At 34.2% G+C, this 21,275-nt stretch overlaps 1 protein-coding gene across 1 annotated transcript; it reads right to left on the bottom strand.

Annotated features, from left to right (window-relative positions):
- Nucleotides 1–14,358: 14,358 nt before the first annotated feature.
- Nucleotides 14,359–14,862, bottom strand: LOC114759859 (uncharacterized). Its single transcript, XM_028949096.1, has one exon. It carries the CDS (start codon nt 14,860–14,862, stop codon nt 14,359–14,361), a length of 504 nt encoding a protein of 167 aa, XP_028804929.1.
- Between the last annotated feature and the right edge of the window lie 6,413 nt (nt 14,863–21,275).

A 21,275-nucleotide genomic window follows, 5' to 3' on the forward strand; every position in this document is an offset into this window, starting at 1 on the left:
GGGGGGTGAATTGGGTGAGTTACAAAAATTTAAAATTAAATGCGTGCAAGTATTGAATGAAACAGAGAGTCAGAGTAAGGAGAAATTTAACCGCAGAGAAGAGACACAAGATTTATACTGGTTCGGTCTCACCACGTGACCTACTTCCAGTCCCCAGAACACCTCTGAGTATTTCACTATCTTCCAAGATCGACAGGGCTCTTGGTGCCTCGGTACAGTAATTGAATCGCTCAATCACTCCCCCTTACTCCCGTAAGGATACAACCCCTCTCAAGAGTCCACACTCTTGAGTGTCTCTCAAGTTTTTAATGAAAGTAGTGAATGGCTCTCTTACAGAGTGAATTCAATGATAAACACTGATGCTCAGTAGTAAAGTGAAAACAGAGTATTGAATGCGTAACTAAATAATAGCAGATGGTAGCTCCGGTATTCAATTCTCTTCATTAATGCCTCTTCGCGCCTTTTATAGTTGATATCGTTAAATAGCCGTTAGACGGAAGGCTTCTAGCCGTTGTGACTTCGTTTGCGTGTTTCACTGGTTTTAACAGCTCCGCCATTAATGCGTCTGAGTTTCTGACACTGTAGGTCGCAGTCTACGTAATCCATTGAAGAGCCGTTGCACTCGTTTTCATTAATCTGCATATTTCAAACTTAGAACAAGTGAGAATTTTGTGGTGAGTGCTTTAACCTTGAATACAGAAGGAAGGCTAATTTATCATTCAAGATTTGTGACGAGATCATTTATCAGTAACAAGAACAGAGTGTCATTCCGGTTGGTTTGATCGAAAAATGATCGATTACTTGATGATAGATCAAGTTATCGATAACGAATGAAGACTTTTCGAAATAGATCACTAAAGTTATCGATCAAGTGTTGGATCATCGGCTCCAAGAATTTTCATAGAAAGAGGAAATCATTGCATGATCGAACAAGTGATCGATCATATAATTGACCGAACAGATTATCGATAATTTAGATGTTATTAAAATGAAGCTTCAGTCATTGATGATCGAACATCTTATCGATAAATATATGATAGATAATATTATCGATAAAACATGGTTATGTAAATAACAAGGAAGACACATGCTATTTGAAATGATCGAACACTTATCGATAAATATATGATGATAATATTATCGATAAACTGATGTAAATAATCAAAGAAGACTCTATTTGAAATGATCGAACAGCTGATCGATCATTAACTATTCGAACAAGTGATCGATAATAGTGAAGAAAGAAGTTTGATCCTGTAAGGTAAGGAAAATGATTATCGATCACGTTTTGTGAAAACATGAGTTCGGGGAATTGAATGATCGATCATTTTATCGAAAATCCAGTGATCGATAACTTGATCGAAAATTAGTTCATCATAACTTAATGCGAATATGTCAATTCTCAGACTCTTTATCGATCACGTTATGTGAAAAACTTATTTAAGCAAACAAGTTAAATTATCGATAATGTTATCGATAATTTAGCTGTAGCAAAACTGAGTAAGAGTAAAAAGAACATTGATTATCGATCATGTAATCGAAATTTTGTGATCAATAAAATTATCGATCTATCAGTGAATTTGATCTCCTGCATTCAGAGAGTTAGAGCATAAAGTTCGAGTACGTAATCGATAAACAAATGATCGAAAATATGATCGATAAATTTGTAACTGAACTAATGTGCAGAACAAGTAGAGAGTGTTACCTTTTATCGAAGTCGTTATTGATGACTGATTTATCGATAACTTGATCGATAAATGCACTCGGTTTCTTATCAGTAACTCGATTGCTTACCTGATATTATCGATCAGCTTATCGATAATTTCCATACTCTTATGTGATTTTTACACTAGCGATTATCGATCCCTTTATCGATAAACTATTCATCGAATAGTTCTTCGATCAAAAAGACTACTATAGACCTGATTTACACTTGATCATTTATCTGAAACTTAGCGATAACTGATTGTTCGATTAGTTGATCGATCAAAATACTTAACCCTGATATTCTGACTTGTTATCATCAAAACTATAATCCTAACATTCTCCCCCTTTTTGATGATGACAAAACACAGGTTAAGAGTCATTTATCAGAGAGAACATCAAACAGTTTCATATTCTTAAAAGGCATAAAAAGGCAGATAAATATCAAGAACATATTATCGATAAAGCACTATCCAGATACACAAAGAAATCACAAAAGAATAATATATACACAAAGAAATCACAAAGAGATAATATAACGTCATGACATGGAACCAAAAAGCCATAAAAGCAACTCATAAGCCATATAATCTACGAAGTATCATCAGTTTTCTTCTCCCCCTTTTTGTCAGCATCAGAAGGGGTAGGAGCCGAGGGAATGGTCAGGGAAATAGGGAGAGGAGGAAGGGGAAGAAGTGGAGAAATAGATGGAAAATGAAAGGAGGGAACAGGGTGAGGTACAGTGATAAGAGCAAGAGTAGTAGGGACTGAAGTAGAAGTAGATGGAACAGAAGGAGGAGTGGTGGAAATAGGAGAAGTAGGTAAAGGAGAGGAAGAAGGTGCAGGCTCAGGGTGTGGTGGAGAGGGAGGATGGAAAAGGAGATCCTCATAGCTGAAGCTGGTGCTAGGTGGAGTGAAGTGGTGGCAGAGAGAGGTAACTAAGCCTTTAAGCTCTTGGAGTTCCTTGTCCACTGAATTAAACCTCTCAGTGACTTCCTTTTCCAAAACTACCATGGCTTGTTGGTGAAGATCCAGAATCTTAGAGATGCCATCAAACTTCCGGTCAGAAACTTCCCCATAGTCTCTGGCAGTAGTGTAGACTCTGGTCTCAAATGCACGAAGCTCAGCCTGAAACATTTCCCTGAGGGACCTCTCCATAAAAGATGGACCAGGGTATGAGATGGAGCAGCAGTGGATTCGGCTTCATCCTGGGTCCGAGAGGCACTAGCAACTGGCTTTCCCTTATCCCTTCTGAGATACTTTCTGTGATGGTGTAAAGGGAACAGAGATCCTCATTTTGTGGAGCTGAGTGAGGCCAAAACTAGGAACCTTGGTCTTGAGTTCCCCAGGCTCAAATGGAGCAATGTTATGTGCCTGAAGGAAATAAGTGGCCAACTGAGGATAGGGGATTGGGGTTGATCTGGACTTATTAAGAACAAAGTCCTTCATCTCAGAGTAAATAAGATCCCCAATATTAATCTTTTCCCCACTAATAATCCGGGCTAGTAGAAGATAATCATCCTGAGTGAGATGTGAGAAGCTACCGGATTTGTTTACCATGCATCTAGAATAGATGTAATGGATGATCCTATAGAAGTCACACATCTGCTTAGGTGGGAAATTCAGCTCACCGGGATAATCACTGTTCTGCATTAAGATTCTGTAAGCCTTTACCTCATTCATGTCACCACCTCGCACAAAATCTTGAGTTCCTAGCAACTCATTTATTTTGGCACTGGTTATTTCAAAAGCTCTGCCTCTCAGTGTAACTTTCAGACAATTTTCTATGAGATTGTCTTTATCATCATATTTTTCTACTGATTCCATATTACAGTAGAATCTTTTAACCACTTCGGGACAGTATTCACCACCAATAATTAACCAATTTGAATAATGCTGCAGTGGGTCACTTAAATCAAGCTCAATCTGTTTATTTTTCCTCAGACCCTCTAAATCAACAGATACCACAGGACAGAATTTTCTATTGGCAAAATCGGCCTTATACTTTGTTATATTAACCTCAATATCGAGATTGCCAGATAATAACTCAGAAAATTCAGTGGGTATACCTTCAGAAGGAATTTCCCGAGCGACTCCTTCACTTGCCCTCTGTTTCTTCTTTCTCGGTTGCTTGGGGACAGAGATATTCAAGGCTGATTCCACAGCTTTCTGAACTGAGACTCCATCATCCGACTCGGTCTCCGATTCCTCAGTTACAATCGGTAGCTTTGATTTGGACCGGGGAGACTTTCTGAGAGAGGCCGGTTGTTCTTCGGTCCGACTTTCCCGGATTTTCAGAGTAGTTCTCTTCTTCGTTGATTCCTCTCTCACCTTCGGTCTGTATCGCTTTCGAGTACCCGAAGCGGTGGTGTCACTCGATTGAGGCTGTTTCTCCGGTGCTTCTCCCTTTTCCACATTCGGTTGCTTCACCCGAGCCATTTCGGAGGTGCTGAGCGAGTTTTTGACAGATTAAACGGTGAGTTTGAAGTGGGTGAAGGTTGGGAATGTGGTAGAGAACGATTCGATCGGTGTAACGGTGGAAGAATTTAAGATAGGAGTGATTTTCGACCGTTGCGAAGAACAGGGGACGGGAAATGTTCGAGCTAGGGTTCGGAAAACTGACGGATGAAATTCAGTACAGTACCGTTATAGTTCTTGAAATTATCGATTAAGTTATCGATCAACACTTGATCGATCACGTGTTCGATAATTATGAAGAAGACACTTGAACAAAGATCAGTTTTATCGATTAAGTTATCGATCAAGCATTTATCGAACATATTATCGATAAAGTAAGTAAAAAGAAATGCGTACCTGATGTAATTTATCGAATATTTGTTCGATAATTAAGCTTATCGGTCAGCTTATCGATCAATGCTTACCAAATTTGACAGACGAGTCTCGGAACCTTGAGGCTCTTGATCGATGTTCTGATCGATATTTATTTTATCGATCACGTTATCGATAATTGTAGTGTTGGAGCAATTCCCTTTCTTTACAAAGTGAATTTATCGATCAGTTGTTCGATAAATTATCTCCCACTTGCCTTCATGATTATCGATCAATTGATCGATAATCTCATACTCTGTTTACCTCTGTTTTTCTTCATCGAAACAGAGCTTCCTGCAAAACAAATTTCTACATACTCCGATGCTTAAGTTAGTTATCTTATCATCAAAACAATAAATTTAAACATTTAATCTTAAGAGATAGTATGAAATTTCTTACAATTCATTGGGATTTACCATTCCCAATTCTCCTCTGAAATAGCTGAACTTCTGTTGGTCTAGTGGTTTTGTGAAGATGTCGGCTATCTGATATTCAGTGGGGATGAATTCAACTTTTACATCTTTCTTTTGAACATGATCACGAATAAAGTGATGTCGAACATCAATGTGTTTGGTTCGAGCATGATGAACTGGATTCTTGGACAGACTTATCGTGCTCGTATTATCACATAAGATTGGAATCTCACGTATATTGATTCCTAGATCTTGTATTTGTTGTTTTAGCCATAAGATCTGAGCACAACAGCAGGCAGTGGCTACATATTCTGATTCAGTAGAGGAGATTGCCACGGTGTTTTGCTTTTTGCTTGACCATGAGACAAGACATCCTCCGAAGAATTGGCATTGTCCACTGGTGCTTTTCCTGTCTGTTTTATATCCACCGTGATCGGCGTCAGAATATCCCATTAAATATTCGGTTCCTCCTTTTGGATACCAGATTCCTAAATTTTGAGTTCCTACAAGATATCTGAGTATCCGTTTCACGGCTTCTTCATGCGACTCCTTTGGAGCTGACTGATATCTCGCACACATTCCAACACTGAACTGAATATCTGGTCTACTTGCAGTAAGGTATAGTAAGGAACCGATCATCCCTCTATATCTTGTTAGATTTATGTCTTTCCCGTCTTCGTCTATATCAAGCGAACAGGTTGAGCTCATTGGAGTCTTTACACTTTTAGCATTCTCCATTCCGAATTTCTTCAGCAATTCCTTTACATATTTCGTCTGGGAGATAAATATACCGTTCTTCTTTTGTTTGATTTGTAATCCCAGAAAGAAATTTAATTCTCCCATCATGGACATCTCGAATTCTCCCTGCATAAGCTTAGCAAATTCTTGACAGAGATCTTCGTTAGTAGCACCGAAAATAATATCATCTACATATATTTGAACAATCAAAAGATCTTTTCTATTTCTTTTAATGAAAAGTGTGGCATCCACTTTACCTCTTTCAAAACCTTTTTCTATAAGAAAGTGGCTAAGTCGTTCATACCAGGCTCTGGGCGCTTGTTTCAAACCATACAAAGCCTTTTTAAGTTTGTAAACATGATTTGGAAAATTTGGATTTTCAAAACCGGGAGGTTGTTCGATAAACACCTCTTCTGATATATAACCGTTCAGAAATGCACTTTTAACATCCATTTGAAATAGTTTGAAATCTTTGATGCAAGCAAAAGCCAAAAGAACTCGTATGGCTTCCAGTCTAGCTACAGGAGCATACGTTTCTTCATAATCATTCCCTCTTCTTGATTATAGCCTTTTGCTACTAATCGGGCTTTGTTTCTGACGATCTGAGCTGATTCATCGAGCTTGTTTTTGAATACCCATTTGGTGCCAATGACCGGATGATCTTCTGGTCTGGGTACCAATTCCCAAACTTGATTTCTCTCAAATTGATTAAGTTCTTCCTGCATCGCAACTATCCAGAATTCATCTGATAGTGCTTCGTCAATATTAGAGGGCTCAATGTGAGATATGAAAGCAGAGAAAAGAACTTCATTGACAATTTGTCTCCGGGTTTTGACCCCTTCATTGACTTTACCGATGACTTGATCCAGAGGATGATCTCGGTTGTGTCTCCATGCCTTTGGCTGCTCTAGATTTTCTTGTAAAGAGGGATCGTTTAAAACATCCCTGTTTTCTGAAACGGTTTCTGAAAATAATTTGTTCGAGTTTTTGTTCAAATCTAGTTTTTGAAAATTTTGAACGATTTCAGCATCATCATCTACAGGTTTCGAAATTGTTTCAGTTTCAGCAAACACCACATGAATTGATTCTTCTATTGTAAAGGTTCGTTATTGAAAATTCTATATGCTTTACTACGATTAGAGTAGCCAAGAAACAAACCCTCATCAGCTTTAGGATCGAATTTACCCAGGTTCTCTTTGTTGTTGTTGTGGATATAGCATCTGCTTCCAAAGATCCTTAGATGTGACAGATTGGGTTTTCTTCCTTTGTACAATTCATATGGAGTCTTCCCGAGCAATGTTCTGATGTAGGCTCTATTTGAAATATAGCAAGCTGTGCTCATTGCTTCTGCCCAGAAAACTTGTGAGACCTTTTCTCATTTAGCATTGCTCTAGCCATCTCCGTGAGTACTCTATTTTTTCGTTCAACTACTCCGTTTTGTTGAGGAGTCCTTGGTGCAGAAAAGTTGTGGTCAATTCCATGTTCCTCACAATATTCTGCAAATTCGTTGTTTTCAAATTCTCCTCCGTGATCTGACCTGATAGACACAATAGATATACCTTTCTCATTTTGGACCTTTTTGGCAAAAACAATGAAAGCATTAAAAGTTTCATCTTTAGAGGAAAGAAACAAAGTCCAGGTAAACCTTGAATAGTCATCAACTATTACAAGAGTATAAAGATTTCCCCCGAAACTTTTTACTCTAGATGGACCGACCAAGTCCATGTGAATCATTTGGAGAGGTCTTTCAGTTGAAACTATCTTCTTTGATTTAAATGAAGATTTTGTTTGTTTACCTTTTTGACAAGCATCACAAACATCATCGCGTTCATACTGGATTTTTGGTAAACCAACAACTAGATCCCTTTTTATTAATTTTGAAAGTTGATTCATGTTGACATGTGCAAGACGCTTGTGCCAAATCCAACTTTCCTCCTTTTTACTAATAAAACAATTTTCAGAAGCTTTAGAATCAAATTGAAGTGTATAACAGTTACCGTCCCTCGGAGCTCTCAGCTTCGTATTCAATTCTTCTTTCTTCAAGGGTAGGTCATCTTTGCTTATGATTAAACACTCTTCAGAATCAAAGATTACCCAGTTGTTTTTGTCCGCACTCTGACTGACGCTGAGGAGATTATGACACAGACCTTCCACGTAGTACACGTCCTCGACCTTCATGCCTATATTACTTCCGATTTCTCCGATTCCAGCAATTTTTCCCGATTGGTTTCCTCCGAAGCTTACTTTTCCTCCATCTTTTGGTTTGAGTGATGTAAACTTCTCAGTGTCACCTGTCATGTGTCTGGAACATCCGCTGTCTATATACCATTTATTTGTTCTGGATGCCTTGAGACATACCTGCAAAAATTACAATCATGTTTTAGGTACCCATACCTTCTTGGGTCCTTTCTGGTTAGTATGAGTTATTTTTGGTGCATAAGTACCTTTGGGCACCCATTTTAATGTTCCGTAATCTCCTTTCTTCTTATAGTAATAAGAAGAAGTTGAATGGCCTTTACGGTTGCAATGAGAACAAAGTGCAAAAGGATTTGAGGAATGCACAGAATTTCTAAAATATGTAAGATATGATCTACCACTACTCTTTTTCTTTTCTTTCGATTTATCTTGGGTTGGATCGTATCCTATACCAGTCTTGTCCATAGAGCATCGTTGAGCTCCTAGAATCACCTTAAGCATTTCGCTTCCTTTAGTGAATTTTTCTAAAGTTCTGGTTAGATCTTCAATCTTTCTTTCATTCTTTTCACAACTTTCACAAGTCAAGGTCGAGTCAGTATTGACTTTAACCTTTGATTGTTGATCTTCTAAAAACTTTATCCTTCTCTTAGAATTAACTAACTCTTTTGCAATTCTTACTAATTCTAAGTGTAAAGCATTGTATTCAGACTGCAATTCATCATAAGATGGTTCAGAAATTATTACCTCGTCTGTTTCTGAGTCCTCGTTTTCTTGGGCCACTAGACAGATATTAGCTGTCTCTTCATCGTCACTTTCTTCTTCTTCATCGGAGGAGCTGTCTCCCCAGATTGATGTGACGAAGGCTTTCTTCTTTCTGAATCTTTCTTTCTTCTTTTCTTTATCCTTTGCTCTGGAGAGTTGGGGACATTCCGCCTTGATATGTCCTGGCTTTTTACACTCGAAGCAAATGATTGGATCCTTTGATTCGTTCGGATACGAGGAAATTTTGCGTTTCGGCTGAAACTTCTTTCCGGTTCTGTTTTTGTAGAATTTCTTGAACCTTTTGACTATAAGGCCCATTTCATCATCATCAAGATCATCTTCATTTTCATCCTCGCTCACTTGAGTTTTAAGAGCGATGCCTTTCCGATTTTTCTCGTTCATCTCCTTTTTGTATTTTTGCTTGCTCTCATACTCAGCAAGACTCCCGAATAGTGCTGCAACCGAACCAATGGATTCTCCTTTGGTTTCTTCAATAGCTGTTACTTTCGGTTCCCATTCTTTTGTGAGACCGCTCAGAATTTTCCTCACTTGATCTTCTTGACTATATTTCTTCCCAAGTGCAGTGAGGTGATTTATGAGATGTGAGAATCTGACTTCCATATCTCGGATACTCTCTCCTTCCTTCATTCTGAATAATTCGAATTCGGTAGTGAGAGTGTTGATTCGACTCTGTTTTACACCGGTGGTTCCTTCATGAGCTATCTCCAGAGCCTCCCACATTTCCTTCGCGGTTTCCAGGCTTGAGACTCTGAAGTATTCCCTTTGACTAAGCGCACACGTGAGTATGTTGATCGCTTTGTCATTTAGGGTCACCAGCTTCTTATCTTCCTCGTTGAATTCCGTGGAACTCTTGGGTACTTGCTGGCCATCTACTGTGTTCATCGGGACATAGTTGCCGTGTTCTATTACGTCCCACAACCCATACTCTGTGGCCTTAATGAAGATTTTCATCCTCATTTTCCAGAACGTATAATTTTCTCCACTGAAGCCTGGCGGTTTAGATGTTGAACATCCTTCCGGTAACACGCTATCTCCAAATCCTGCCATTTGATCTATCTTCGGACTGTTAAATCCTTAGTGAAGAGACCTGCTCTGATACCAAATGTTAGAAACAATCTCACCCAAGAGGGGGGTGAATTGGGTGAGTTACAAAAATTTAAGAATTAAATGCGTGCAAGTATTGAATGAAACAGAGAGTCAGAGTAAGGAGAAATTTAACCGCAGAGAAGAGACACAAGATTTATACTGGTTCGGTCTCAACCACGTGACCTACTTCCAGTCCCCAGAACACCTCTGAGTATTTCACTATCTTCCAAGATCGACAGGGCTCTTGGTGCCTCGGTACAGTAATTGAATCGCTCAATCACTCCCCCTTACTCCCGTAAGGATACAACCCCTCTCAAGAGTCCACACTCTTGAGTGTCTCTCAAGTTTTTAATGAAAGTAGTGAATGGCTCTCTTACAGAGTGAATTCAATGATAAACACTGATGCTCAGTAGTAAAGTGAAAAACAGAGTATTGAATGCGTAACTAAATAATAGCAGATGGTAGCTCCGGTATTCAATTCTCTTCATTAATGCCTCTTCGCGCCTTTTATAGTTGATATCGTTAAATAGCCGTTAGACGGAAGGCTTCTAGCCGTTGTGACTTCGTTTGCGTGTTTCACTGGTTTTAACAGCTCCGCCATTAATGCGTCTGAGTTTCTGACACTGTAGGTCGCAGTCTACGTAATCCCATTGAAGAGCCGTTGCACTCGTTTTCATTAATCTGCATATTTCAAACTTAGAACAAGTGAGAATTTTGTGGTGAGTGCTTTAACCTTGAATACAGAAGGAAGGCTAATTTATCATTCAAGATTTGTGACGAGATCATTTATCAGTAACAAGAACAGAGTGTCATTCCGGTTTGGTTTGATCGAAAAGATGATCGATTACTTGATGATAGATCAAGTTATCGATAAACGGAATGAAGACTTTTCGAAATAGATCACTAAAGTTATCGATCAAGTGTTGGATCATCGGCTCCAAGAATTTTCATAGAAAGAGGAAATCATTGCATGATCGAACAAGTGATCGATCATATAATTGACCGAACAGATTATCGATAATTTAGATGTTATTAAAATGAAGCTTCAGTCATTGATGATCGAACATCTTATCGATAAATATATGATAGATAATATTATCGATAAAACATGGTTATGTAAATAAACAAAGGAAGACACATGCTATTTGAAATGATCGAACAGCTTATCGATAAATATATGATAGATAATATTATCGATAAAACATGGTTATGTAAATAATCAAAGGAAGACACATGCTATTTGAAATGATCGAACAGCTGATCGATCATTAACTATTCGAACAAGTGATCGATAATAGTGAAGAAAGAAGTTTGATCCTGTAAGGTAAGGAAAATGATTATCGATCACGTTTTGTGAAAACATGAAGTTCGGGGAATTGAATGATCGATCATTTTATCGAAAATCCAGTGATCGATAACTTGATCGAAAATTAGTTCATCATAACTTAATGCTAATATGTCAATTCTCAGACTCTTTATCGAACACGTTATGTGAAAAACTTATTTAAGCAAACAAGTTAAAATTATCGATAATGTTATCGATAATTTAGCTGTAGCAAAACTGAGTAAGAGTTAAAAAGAACATTGATTATCGATCATGTAATCGAAAATTTTGTGATCAATAAAATTATCGATCTATCAGTGAATTTGATCTCCTGCATTCAGAGAGTTAGAGCATAAAGTTCGAGTACGTAATCGATAAACAAATGATCGAAAATATGATCGATAAATTTGTAACTGAACTAATGTGCAGAACAAGTAGAGAGTGTTACCTTTTATCGAAGTCGTTATTGATGACTGATTTATCGATAACTTGATCGATAAATGCACTCGGTTTCTTATCAGTAACTCGATTGCTTACCTGATATTATCGATCAGCTTATCGATAATTTCCATACTCTTATGTGATTTTTACACTAGCGATTATCGATCCCTTTATCGATAAACTATTCATCGAATAGTTCTTCGATCAAAAAGACTACTATAGACCTGATTTACACTTGATCATTTATCTGAAATCTTAGCGATAACTGATTGTTCGATTAGTTGATCGATCAAAATACTTAACCCTGATATTCTGACTTGTTATCATCAAAACTATAATCCTAACAAACGAATTGCATAATTTTCTCAAGAATTCTTACATGCCTCTGGCAATTTAAATCCTTCAGGGATTTTCATATAAATCTCAGTATCTAAAGAACCATATAAATATGTCGTAACAACATCCATTAAACGCATTTCAAGTTTTCTATGGACTGCCAAACTAATTATATATCTTAAAGTGATTGCATCTACCACAGGAGAATATGTCTCTTCATAATCAATACCAAGTCTTTGTGAGAATCCTTGCGCTACAAGCCGTGCTTTATATCTAACAATCTCATTTTTCTCATTTCGTTTGCGCACGAAGACCCATCTGTATCCAGTTGGTTTCACACCATTTGGTATATGGACTACAGGTCCAAAAACTTCACGCTTTGAAAGTGAATTTAACTCTGCTTGAATTACATCTTTCCATTTTGGCCAATCATCTCTATGTCTACATTCTTCAACTGATGTAGGTTCAAGATCCTCATGTTGATTAATTATTTCAACAACAACATTATATGAAAAAATATTGTCAACAACTGTGTTCTCTCGGTTCCATCTTTTTCCTGTAGTAACATAACTTATTGAGATCTCTTCATTATTTTCAGGTACCTGAGCCTCCTCTTAGGTCTTTTGATTAGTTATGTTTCGGTCCTCTCCTATAGGACTTGCCTCCTCAATTTGACTATCATGACCATCATGATTATTTGCTCCTTTTTTCTTTCTAGGATTTTTATCTTTGGAACTGATTGGTCTACCCCGCTTCAGGCGTGGTTTGGTTTCACTTGCGCTTTCTAGTTGTCCTGCTGGGACATCAATTCTAATTGGAGCATTTTCAGCTGGAATGTGAGATTTAGTAATTCTCTTAGGATCAGTGAATGCATTTGGCAGTTGATTTGCAATATTTTGCAAATGAATTATTCTTTGAACTTCAAGTTCACATTATTGTGTACGAGGATCTAGATGAGATAATGATAATGCTTTTCATATGATTTCTTTATCCAGCTGCTTATTATCTCCCCCTAATATTGAAAAAATTGTCTCATCAAAATGACAATCGTCAAAACGTGCTGTAAACAAATCTCCTGTTAATGGTTATAAATACTTAATTATAGAAGAAGATTCATAGCCAACATATATCCCTAACTTTCTTTGAGGTCCCATCTTTGTGCGTTGTGGTGGAGCAATAGGGACAAATACCGCACATCCAAAAATTCTAAGATGGGAAATATTTGGCTCTCGACCAAAAGTCAATTGTAACGGGGAGAATTCATGATAACTTGTTGGCCTGATGCGTATAATTGCTGCTGCATGCAGAATTGCATGTCCCCAAGCTAAAATAGGAAGTTTTGTTCTCAAGAGCATTGGTCTAGCAATCAATTGGAGGCGTTTAATAAATGACTCTGTTAGGCCATTTTGAGTGTGGACATAAGCAACAGATTTTTCTACTGTTATTCCAGTTGCCATGCAATAATCATTAAAAACTTGAGATGAAAACTCACTAGCGTTATCAAAACGAATTGTCTTAATTGCATGGTCTGGAAACTGTGCTCTTAATCGAATTATTTGAGCAAGTAATCTAGCAAATGCTAAATTACGTGTTGATAACAAACACACATGGGACCATCTTGTAGATGCATCTATTAAAACCATAAAATATTTGAATGGTCCACATGGTGGATGGATAGGTCCACATATATCTCCTTGGATACACTCTAGAAATGCAGGAGATTCAACTCCTATTTTTGTCAATGAAGGCCTTATAATTAATTTTCCTTGAGAACAAGCAGCACATGAAAATTCTTTAAATTGAAGAATCTTCTGGCTCTTCAATGGGTGTCCATGTGAATTTTCAATAATTCTTTGCATCATAGTTGATCTGGGATGGCCTAACCGATCATGCCAAACAATAAACATATCTTTATCAGTAAACTTCTGGTTTACCGTAGCATTTGTTTCAATTGTACTAATATTTGTATAGTACAAACCAGAAGATAATGTCGGTAATTCTTCCATGACATATTTTTCTCCATTTCTTACCATTGTAACATGCAAATATTCAATGTTCTTCTCATTTATAGTCTCAACATGATATCCATTTTGGCGAATATCTTTAAAACTTAATAAATTTCTTTGAGACTTCGAGGAATATAAAGCATCATTAATAACAAATTTTGTTCCTCTGGGTAATATTATAATTGCTCTTATGGAGCCTTCAATTAGTTTTGTATTACCCGCTATAGTATTGACGCTTGCACTATTTATCGTAAGATGAAAAAAATATTTTCTATCTTTGAGTATGGTGTGTGTTGTAGCACTATCTATCAGGCATATATCTTCATTCTTATGCCCAACAAAAGGAAGAGAAACATCCATATTCTTCACCAAAAAAAAAAACATTCATTAATATAAATTTGAAGTACATCATGATTAATAATACTCTTAAAAAAAGAGAAATAAATAAACATAAACTAAATTAAAAAGCATAAATAAAGCAACTAAAATTATCCAAATTTTTCTAATCATGATTCTCAAAGAAATCAGCCACATCCAAATGTGCCATAGCATCAAGGCCATTAACATCATCTAGCTCATTGATATCATCATTTTTGTATGCAAAATTTGCCTCCACATCATCAGTTTGAAAAGTCAAATTTGCTTCCACATTATTTGAATTTCTTTTTATAGAGGCCTGATAAAGTTTTGCTAGATGCTCAGGCGTACGACAGGTACGTGACCAATGTCCTTTCATGCCACAACGGTAACATTGATTTTCAATAACTCTTGAAGGGCCATTCTTATCTTTTTTCTGCCCATCACCAAGTTTCTTCTTTTGGTGGGTATTTGGGTTATAATTGTTACTTCCACCACCATAATAACGGTAATTTACGCGTCCCCTACCACGACCACGGCCTCGGCCACGACCACGACTGCGTCCACGCATATGATAATTATTGCGTACAGTCACATTCGCTTCAGGGAATGGAGCTGATCCAGTGGGACGAATCTCATGATTTTTCATTAATAGCTCGTTATTTTGTTCAGCCACAAGAAGACATGAGATCAATTCAGAATATATCTTAAAACCCTTTTCACGATATTGCTGCTGCAGGGGCACATTTGAAGCATGAAAAGTTGAAAATGTTTTTTCTAATAAGTCCTCATTGTTATTTTCTCACCACATAATTTCAATTGAGAACTTATTTTGAAAACTGTTGAATTATATTCGTCACAGATTTAAAATCTTGGAGCCTCAAATGCATCCATTCATAACGAGCTTTAAGCAAAATTACCGTTTTTTGATGATCATACCTTTCTTTTAAATTATTTCACAATTCTAACGGGTCTTTCACCGTCAGGTATTCAGCTTTCAACCCTTCATGCAAATGGTGGCGTAGGAAAATCATGGCCTTAGCCTTGTCTTGGCTAGTTACTTCATTTCCAGGTAAAATAGTACTTCCCAGACCTTTGGCATCTAGGTGGATTTCAGCATCTAAGACCCAAGACAAATAATTTTTTCCAGTGATATCAAAAGCCGTAAACTCGAGTTTGGTAAGATTGGCCATGGATCAAACTAAAATGATAATAACAAAAATTAGAATTATAATAAAATTGATGCACACTGAAATACAATAAATAAAATATTAGGATTCAAAAGTCACCCATAAATAAATTATTCCTTTAAAATTATAAACAAAATAAATGAATAAATAAACAATGACAAATAAACATATATGAGGAAAAAAAATAAACAACACAAATAATTAGTTACAATAACAATATAGAGACAATGTATATATAGATATATATAGGGGGAAGGGGGAAAGCAGTAATGTAAATGCGGTAATATAAATAAATATATATAAATATTACAATAGACTAACTAATATATAATAAAAATTAAACTAAAAATAAAAATAAAAATAAAAATAATGCTACAGTGAGATAAACGAAATAAATATAAATTGATAAATAATGAATAAACAACATATAAATTATTAGGCCTTATTATAAATAAATTATATAAACAACATATATAAACAACATAAATAAATACAAACAAATATAATGATAGAAAAAAAAAATATAAACAGTGTAAATTATATATATGTATATGAGAGTTAGTACAATATAGATAAAACAACAGTAAATTATATATATATGTATATATGTATATGAGGGTTAGTACCATATAGATAAAACAACATGGGACACTGTAAATTATATGTATATGAGAGTTAGTACAACATAGATAAAATAATGTAAAACACCATAGATACCAAATGGAGATGATACATAAATTACATCAATTATTTGAAACAAACATAATATTTTACAATGTGACAACAAAAATAAAATGACTTAAAATAAAACAGAATGTTAACATAAAATAAAATATATATATATATATATATATATATAACATAATGAAAAAAAATTAAAATGTAAAGAAAAGAACAATAGAGTAACATTATATAGTATAAAACATGATAATTAAGAAAGGAGATAATATAAAGTTAATATGTAGTCAATACATAGATATATATATATTGTGATGATTGAGTAAGGAGATAATTAGACGATGAGAAGAGTGCATCATCTTACGAAGGGTTTATACCTCAAATTTTCATAGCAAGGTCGTGTTGATAACGTGTTATAAACAAGAAATAAGGAGAATGAAGAGTAGAAAAGAAAGCAAAAGATAGAGAAGACAATGACCTTTTCTCATTCACTTTGGTTCAAGGTACAAATGCCTCATGCATGCCCTCTATTTATAGGCCTCCAAGCATTGAAGTCCTATATTAAAGTTACAAAGGAATAAAAAACATTATAATGGCATTAACAATGAGAAACTCCTCCCAAGTCATTCATTAGGGAGGTTATGTAGTTTATGACACTTGAAGGTAAGGAATCCTATGAGAATTCTAAGGGTTAGGGGTTATGGACATCCACTCATGCAATATTCATAACAAAACGCACAAATTTGACTGGTTTAAGTACGGACAATGAATGAAGGAGTTAGGATATGGGAATTTAATGATTTAATAAGCAAGACTGCACATCATTACTAATACTCCCTGCTGTGCTTATAACTAATTCCCAGATAATAAATAATTAGTTAAAATTAATTAAAATTAATAAATAGTTTAGAAATAAATTTTTGTTTTTAAATATACTCCTATAATAAATGAAAAAAATGATAAAAAAGAATGTACAGAGAAATGTGATATATAAGAGATGAATAATTAAGGACAGCACTAAAAAAAATGCATTAAATATTACGACAAACTTAAATTGAAACTTATAAAATGAAGTATACTATTTTTCAAATATAAAACTTATAAATAAAACTGGAGGGAGTATTAATTTGTGTTATTCATGACAACAAGCTAATAGTACAACTACTAATATTATGATCATAACTTAAATGGCAGTCAATGCTTAACAAACGCAAAAGCGACTCTCTCTCCCATGTCCATTAAGTGGAGACACTATTGTAACTCTAGACCACTGGATTGAATTTGACTGTTTAAACGAGTTTATATTACTTTTGATTTTTAATATAACAACTAATTAAATAACATGATTAGATTAAAAAAAATTAGGTAAGTTAGTTATTTATATTAAATAGATGTTGTCTTTCATAAAATATCATTATTAATCATATGCATTAGCTAAAATTACAATTTAATTTAATCTTTAATATGTGCGACTGTTATAAGGATTAATTTGAAAAAATGGATGAGCATGAGAAATAAAATAAATTATGATCTTATATTTAGGATCAAATTAAAAATCAAACTAACTTTTATATGACTTAAAAGAAGTAGTATTTAAAAGCATATATTATATTATTTTATAGTAGTGCTGCCTTCTAAATTCCATTTTAAAAAGAAATGGCAGCAGAGAAATGCCAGGTCCAGCAAATAGTGAGGTTAAGAGAAGTGCGCAATAGCACTCCCTTGTTATTAGAGAGATGGTGTATGGACATATGCCTTTTAAAGGGAGAAGATACAAATCAAAGGAGTTGTGTTCATGGAAACCGAAGCTTACCATTTTTTTAGTTGTGATTGTCTTACTCTCTGTAAAATACTACTCATCTCGTATATAATATATAATATAATTGTTAAATTAATTTTAGTCCTAAATATAAAAGCTATTTCTTATATTTATCATTTTTTTTCTAAATTACTCTTATGAATACTTCTTTAACCATAATTAAGTAAATGATAGGGGAAGGATATTAAAAAAGATGATTATTGTAACACCTCTCATAATTATATCATATATTCGATAAAATATTTCATATAAAATCCATACGTTACTAATACTCCAAACAAGTCCTAATTTCAAAATGTTTCTAACACAACAACAAAATAAACTATTAAAGTCTTATAGTCATGGCAAATAAAAATATAACATAGTATGTGCTTGAGAAGCACAAAAGCCTTCACGGCTCACTCCATTGGTGCCTTCTCTTGATTCCTACTAGATCCTTCGCTTGAAAATTGTTAATATAGGGGGTGAGATCAAACATCTCAGTAACTACTGAAATTCTAACCTATACAAGCAAACCATATATGATAACCCAAAAATCTGTTCATATGTATGTATATATGTATATATTAAAAATCACAGATTTGATACATTTAATTCAATTTCATTTTTTTAATATATCCAAAAATAATGCAATATGCTACCTCCCTTATATCACTGTCTACCCTTATACCGCTGATTGAAGCCATAGGCTAACACATAGTCCGACAGGAACTAATTCATTTTACTGAATTATTCCAAGCTCACCGATACTAGAGATATATTCGGCCAAAGATATAGAGCTCAAGCTCGGATTATGGCTCCCCTCCTTTGTGAATAGGAAGGTGTCACATGTCCCATAGCTCCAATGAATTCCCGGCCAAAGGAAAACATGGAAGAAGGGGCCCTGACAAGTGCCATCCATTATGCACCGAGTGAGGGCATACCACGTGGTAATTTTATATCCATACAATCTCCTTCTATCCTTAACCCAACAATGCATGTCATATACAAATAATGGTACATCATAAATATTCCCAAATATATTATTAAAAATAAGATAGCAATAAAATTCATATACCATTTAATAGCAACTCATGATAATTTCATAACTATTAATATATTTACATATTGGTCATAATTACTAGCAACAAATCTTAATAAAATCAGGTAACATACCAAAACATTTATTTTTTTAAAAAATCATAATATTATATTTGAGTAATATAAAAATTAGTAAATCCACAATATAATCATACACAATTCACATGTATGAGAAAGAATTTTCAGAGTTACCTAGTACTCTTTAGCTTACAAATATTCACTCAAAGATTACTCTAAAATTCTTAAGAATCTACAAAATTGCACATAAATATTTATTAATATAAACTCAACTACTCCAAAACTACTCTAAAATTCTAAGACTACCCTCTAAACCAAAATTACATAAATATATTAACTCTCCCAAATCTAGGCATTTATAATAGATATAATATTATTTTGAAAAATATAATTTACATATAAGGCTATTTAAATTTAACAACTTAAGTAAATATATTTTTATTACACAAAATCTAAATATTTTATATTAAAATTCTGAATTATTTATTATAGTCTCCTTTAAAATTTTTCCTCAAACCAAACAACTTCTTTTTAAATTATAAACAAACTGTTGCTTTATCTAATTTCACAAAATTCTCAATTTACAATTTTTCAAGCCTTCAAAAATTATTTCAAAAATATATCTTTAACTTATTCAATATTTAAACCGATTAAAACCTCAATAATATATTAAATAACTCAAATAAATTATTTTACTTAAATTTAATCGGTAAAAATATTCTATATCTTCTAATAACAAATTTTTCAACTAAAATCTTAATTTAAATTCTCAAAATAGTCATTGAGTAAATATAAACAAATTAAAATTTATTAATAATGTATCTTTAAATTTTTACCGTCATACATTGTCAAAACTCCTTATTTACTCTATACCAAAACAGTAAAATTTTCTCTAAATATGATAATAAAGCTAATAATATAAAACTCTAAATATATAGAAAATATTTATAAAAAATATGATAAAAAGATATAGTTTTGTGTACCTAAATGATCCTTAAAATTTATTCTAACTTTCAGCAGCTCTTCTCACTCTTTCCTTCTCTTCTCCCACTCTCTCTCTTTCATTCTCTCCCTCTCTTCGGTCTCTCCACTCCCTTTTATTCTATTTTCCTCATCCTCCAACCACCACCCACTCTCCATTTCTTCCTTCTTCATTTAATATTCCTCCTCTTTTTCAGCTTTCATTTACTACACCTCATCCTATTTCTTCAGCCACGCCTCCCTCCTTTTTTTTTTTTTTTTCCTATGTTCATTAATAACCCCCGTTCCTTTTTCTACTGTCGGTGGGAAAAAGTGGTGGTTTTTTTTTAAAAAAATAATAAAAATATTATATATTTTTTTTATTTGTAATTTTTTTAAAAAAAATAGTATGTTACAATTATAGTATTTTAGAAAAAATATTTCATATTTTTTATAATTAACTAATTTTTTTAATTTTTTTAATCTAATCAAATTAGTTAAATAAGTTTTATATTAAAATTCGTGGAGTAACACCTAACCGTGACATTGAACAAGCTGACTTTTGATTTTTGTCTTTTCTAATCATTTCAGTTCGCTTATCTTATCTTACCTGTTTGCCAAAAAAGATAAAGAATGTCTCAATGCTTTTGAATTGTCTAACCCACTTGCTTTCCTTTTCGTACACTACAGTACAAAACCATGGCTACTGCCCATATTTACGTCGTACAGGTTTTAATCGGTGGACTCCTTAAACTGCACTTAGCGGGAATGAGGGGAAAAAAAAGGGAGAATTGCAATTAGATTTCACCTAAGAGAATTAAATGTAAGAAGGTTTCTTAAAATCATGAAATTATTCTGAAATCCTAAGAAACCTTTTTGGAATAAATTTTATTTGTTTAGTTACCAAATTATCCTTCTTTTTTTTTTTTTTAAGTTTGCATTGACAATTGAAAAAGCAGTAGTTGACAACTCAGGATGTAATGATTGACAACTATCACGACTAGTTTGATAACATATTTTCTCAAAGTTTGCATTGACAACTGAAAAAGCAGTTGTTGACAACTTAGGATGTAAGGATTGACAATTATTGCGGCTGGTTTGACAACACATTTTCTCAGCATATCACACCCTAAGTTGTCAAACCAGTAGCGATAGTTGTCAATCCTTGCATCTTGAGTTGTCAATCACTGCTTTTTTAGTTGTCAATGTAAACTTTAAAAAAATAAAGGGTAATTTACTAATTAAAAAAATAAAATTTATTACAAAAAGGTCTATTAGGATTTTAGAATAATTTCATAGTTTTAAGAGATTTTTTAT

Source organism: Neltuma alba, unplaced genomic scaffold (genome assembly GCF_004799145.2).
Source record: "Neltuma alba isolate B1F8T4 unplaced genomic scaffold, ASM479914v2 tig00010910_pilon, whole genome shotgun sequence".
NCBI lineage: Eukaryota > Viridiplantae > Streptophyta > Magnoliopsida > Fabales > Fabaceae > Neltuma > Neltuma alba.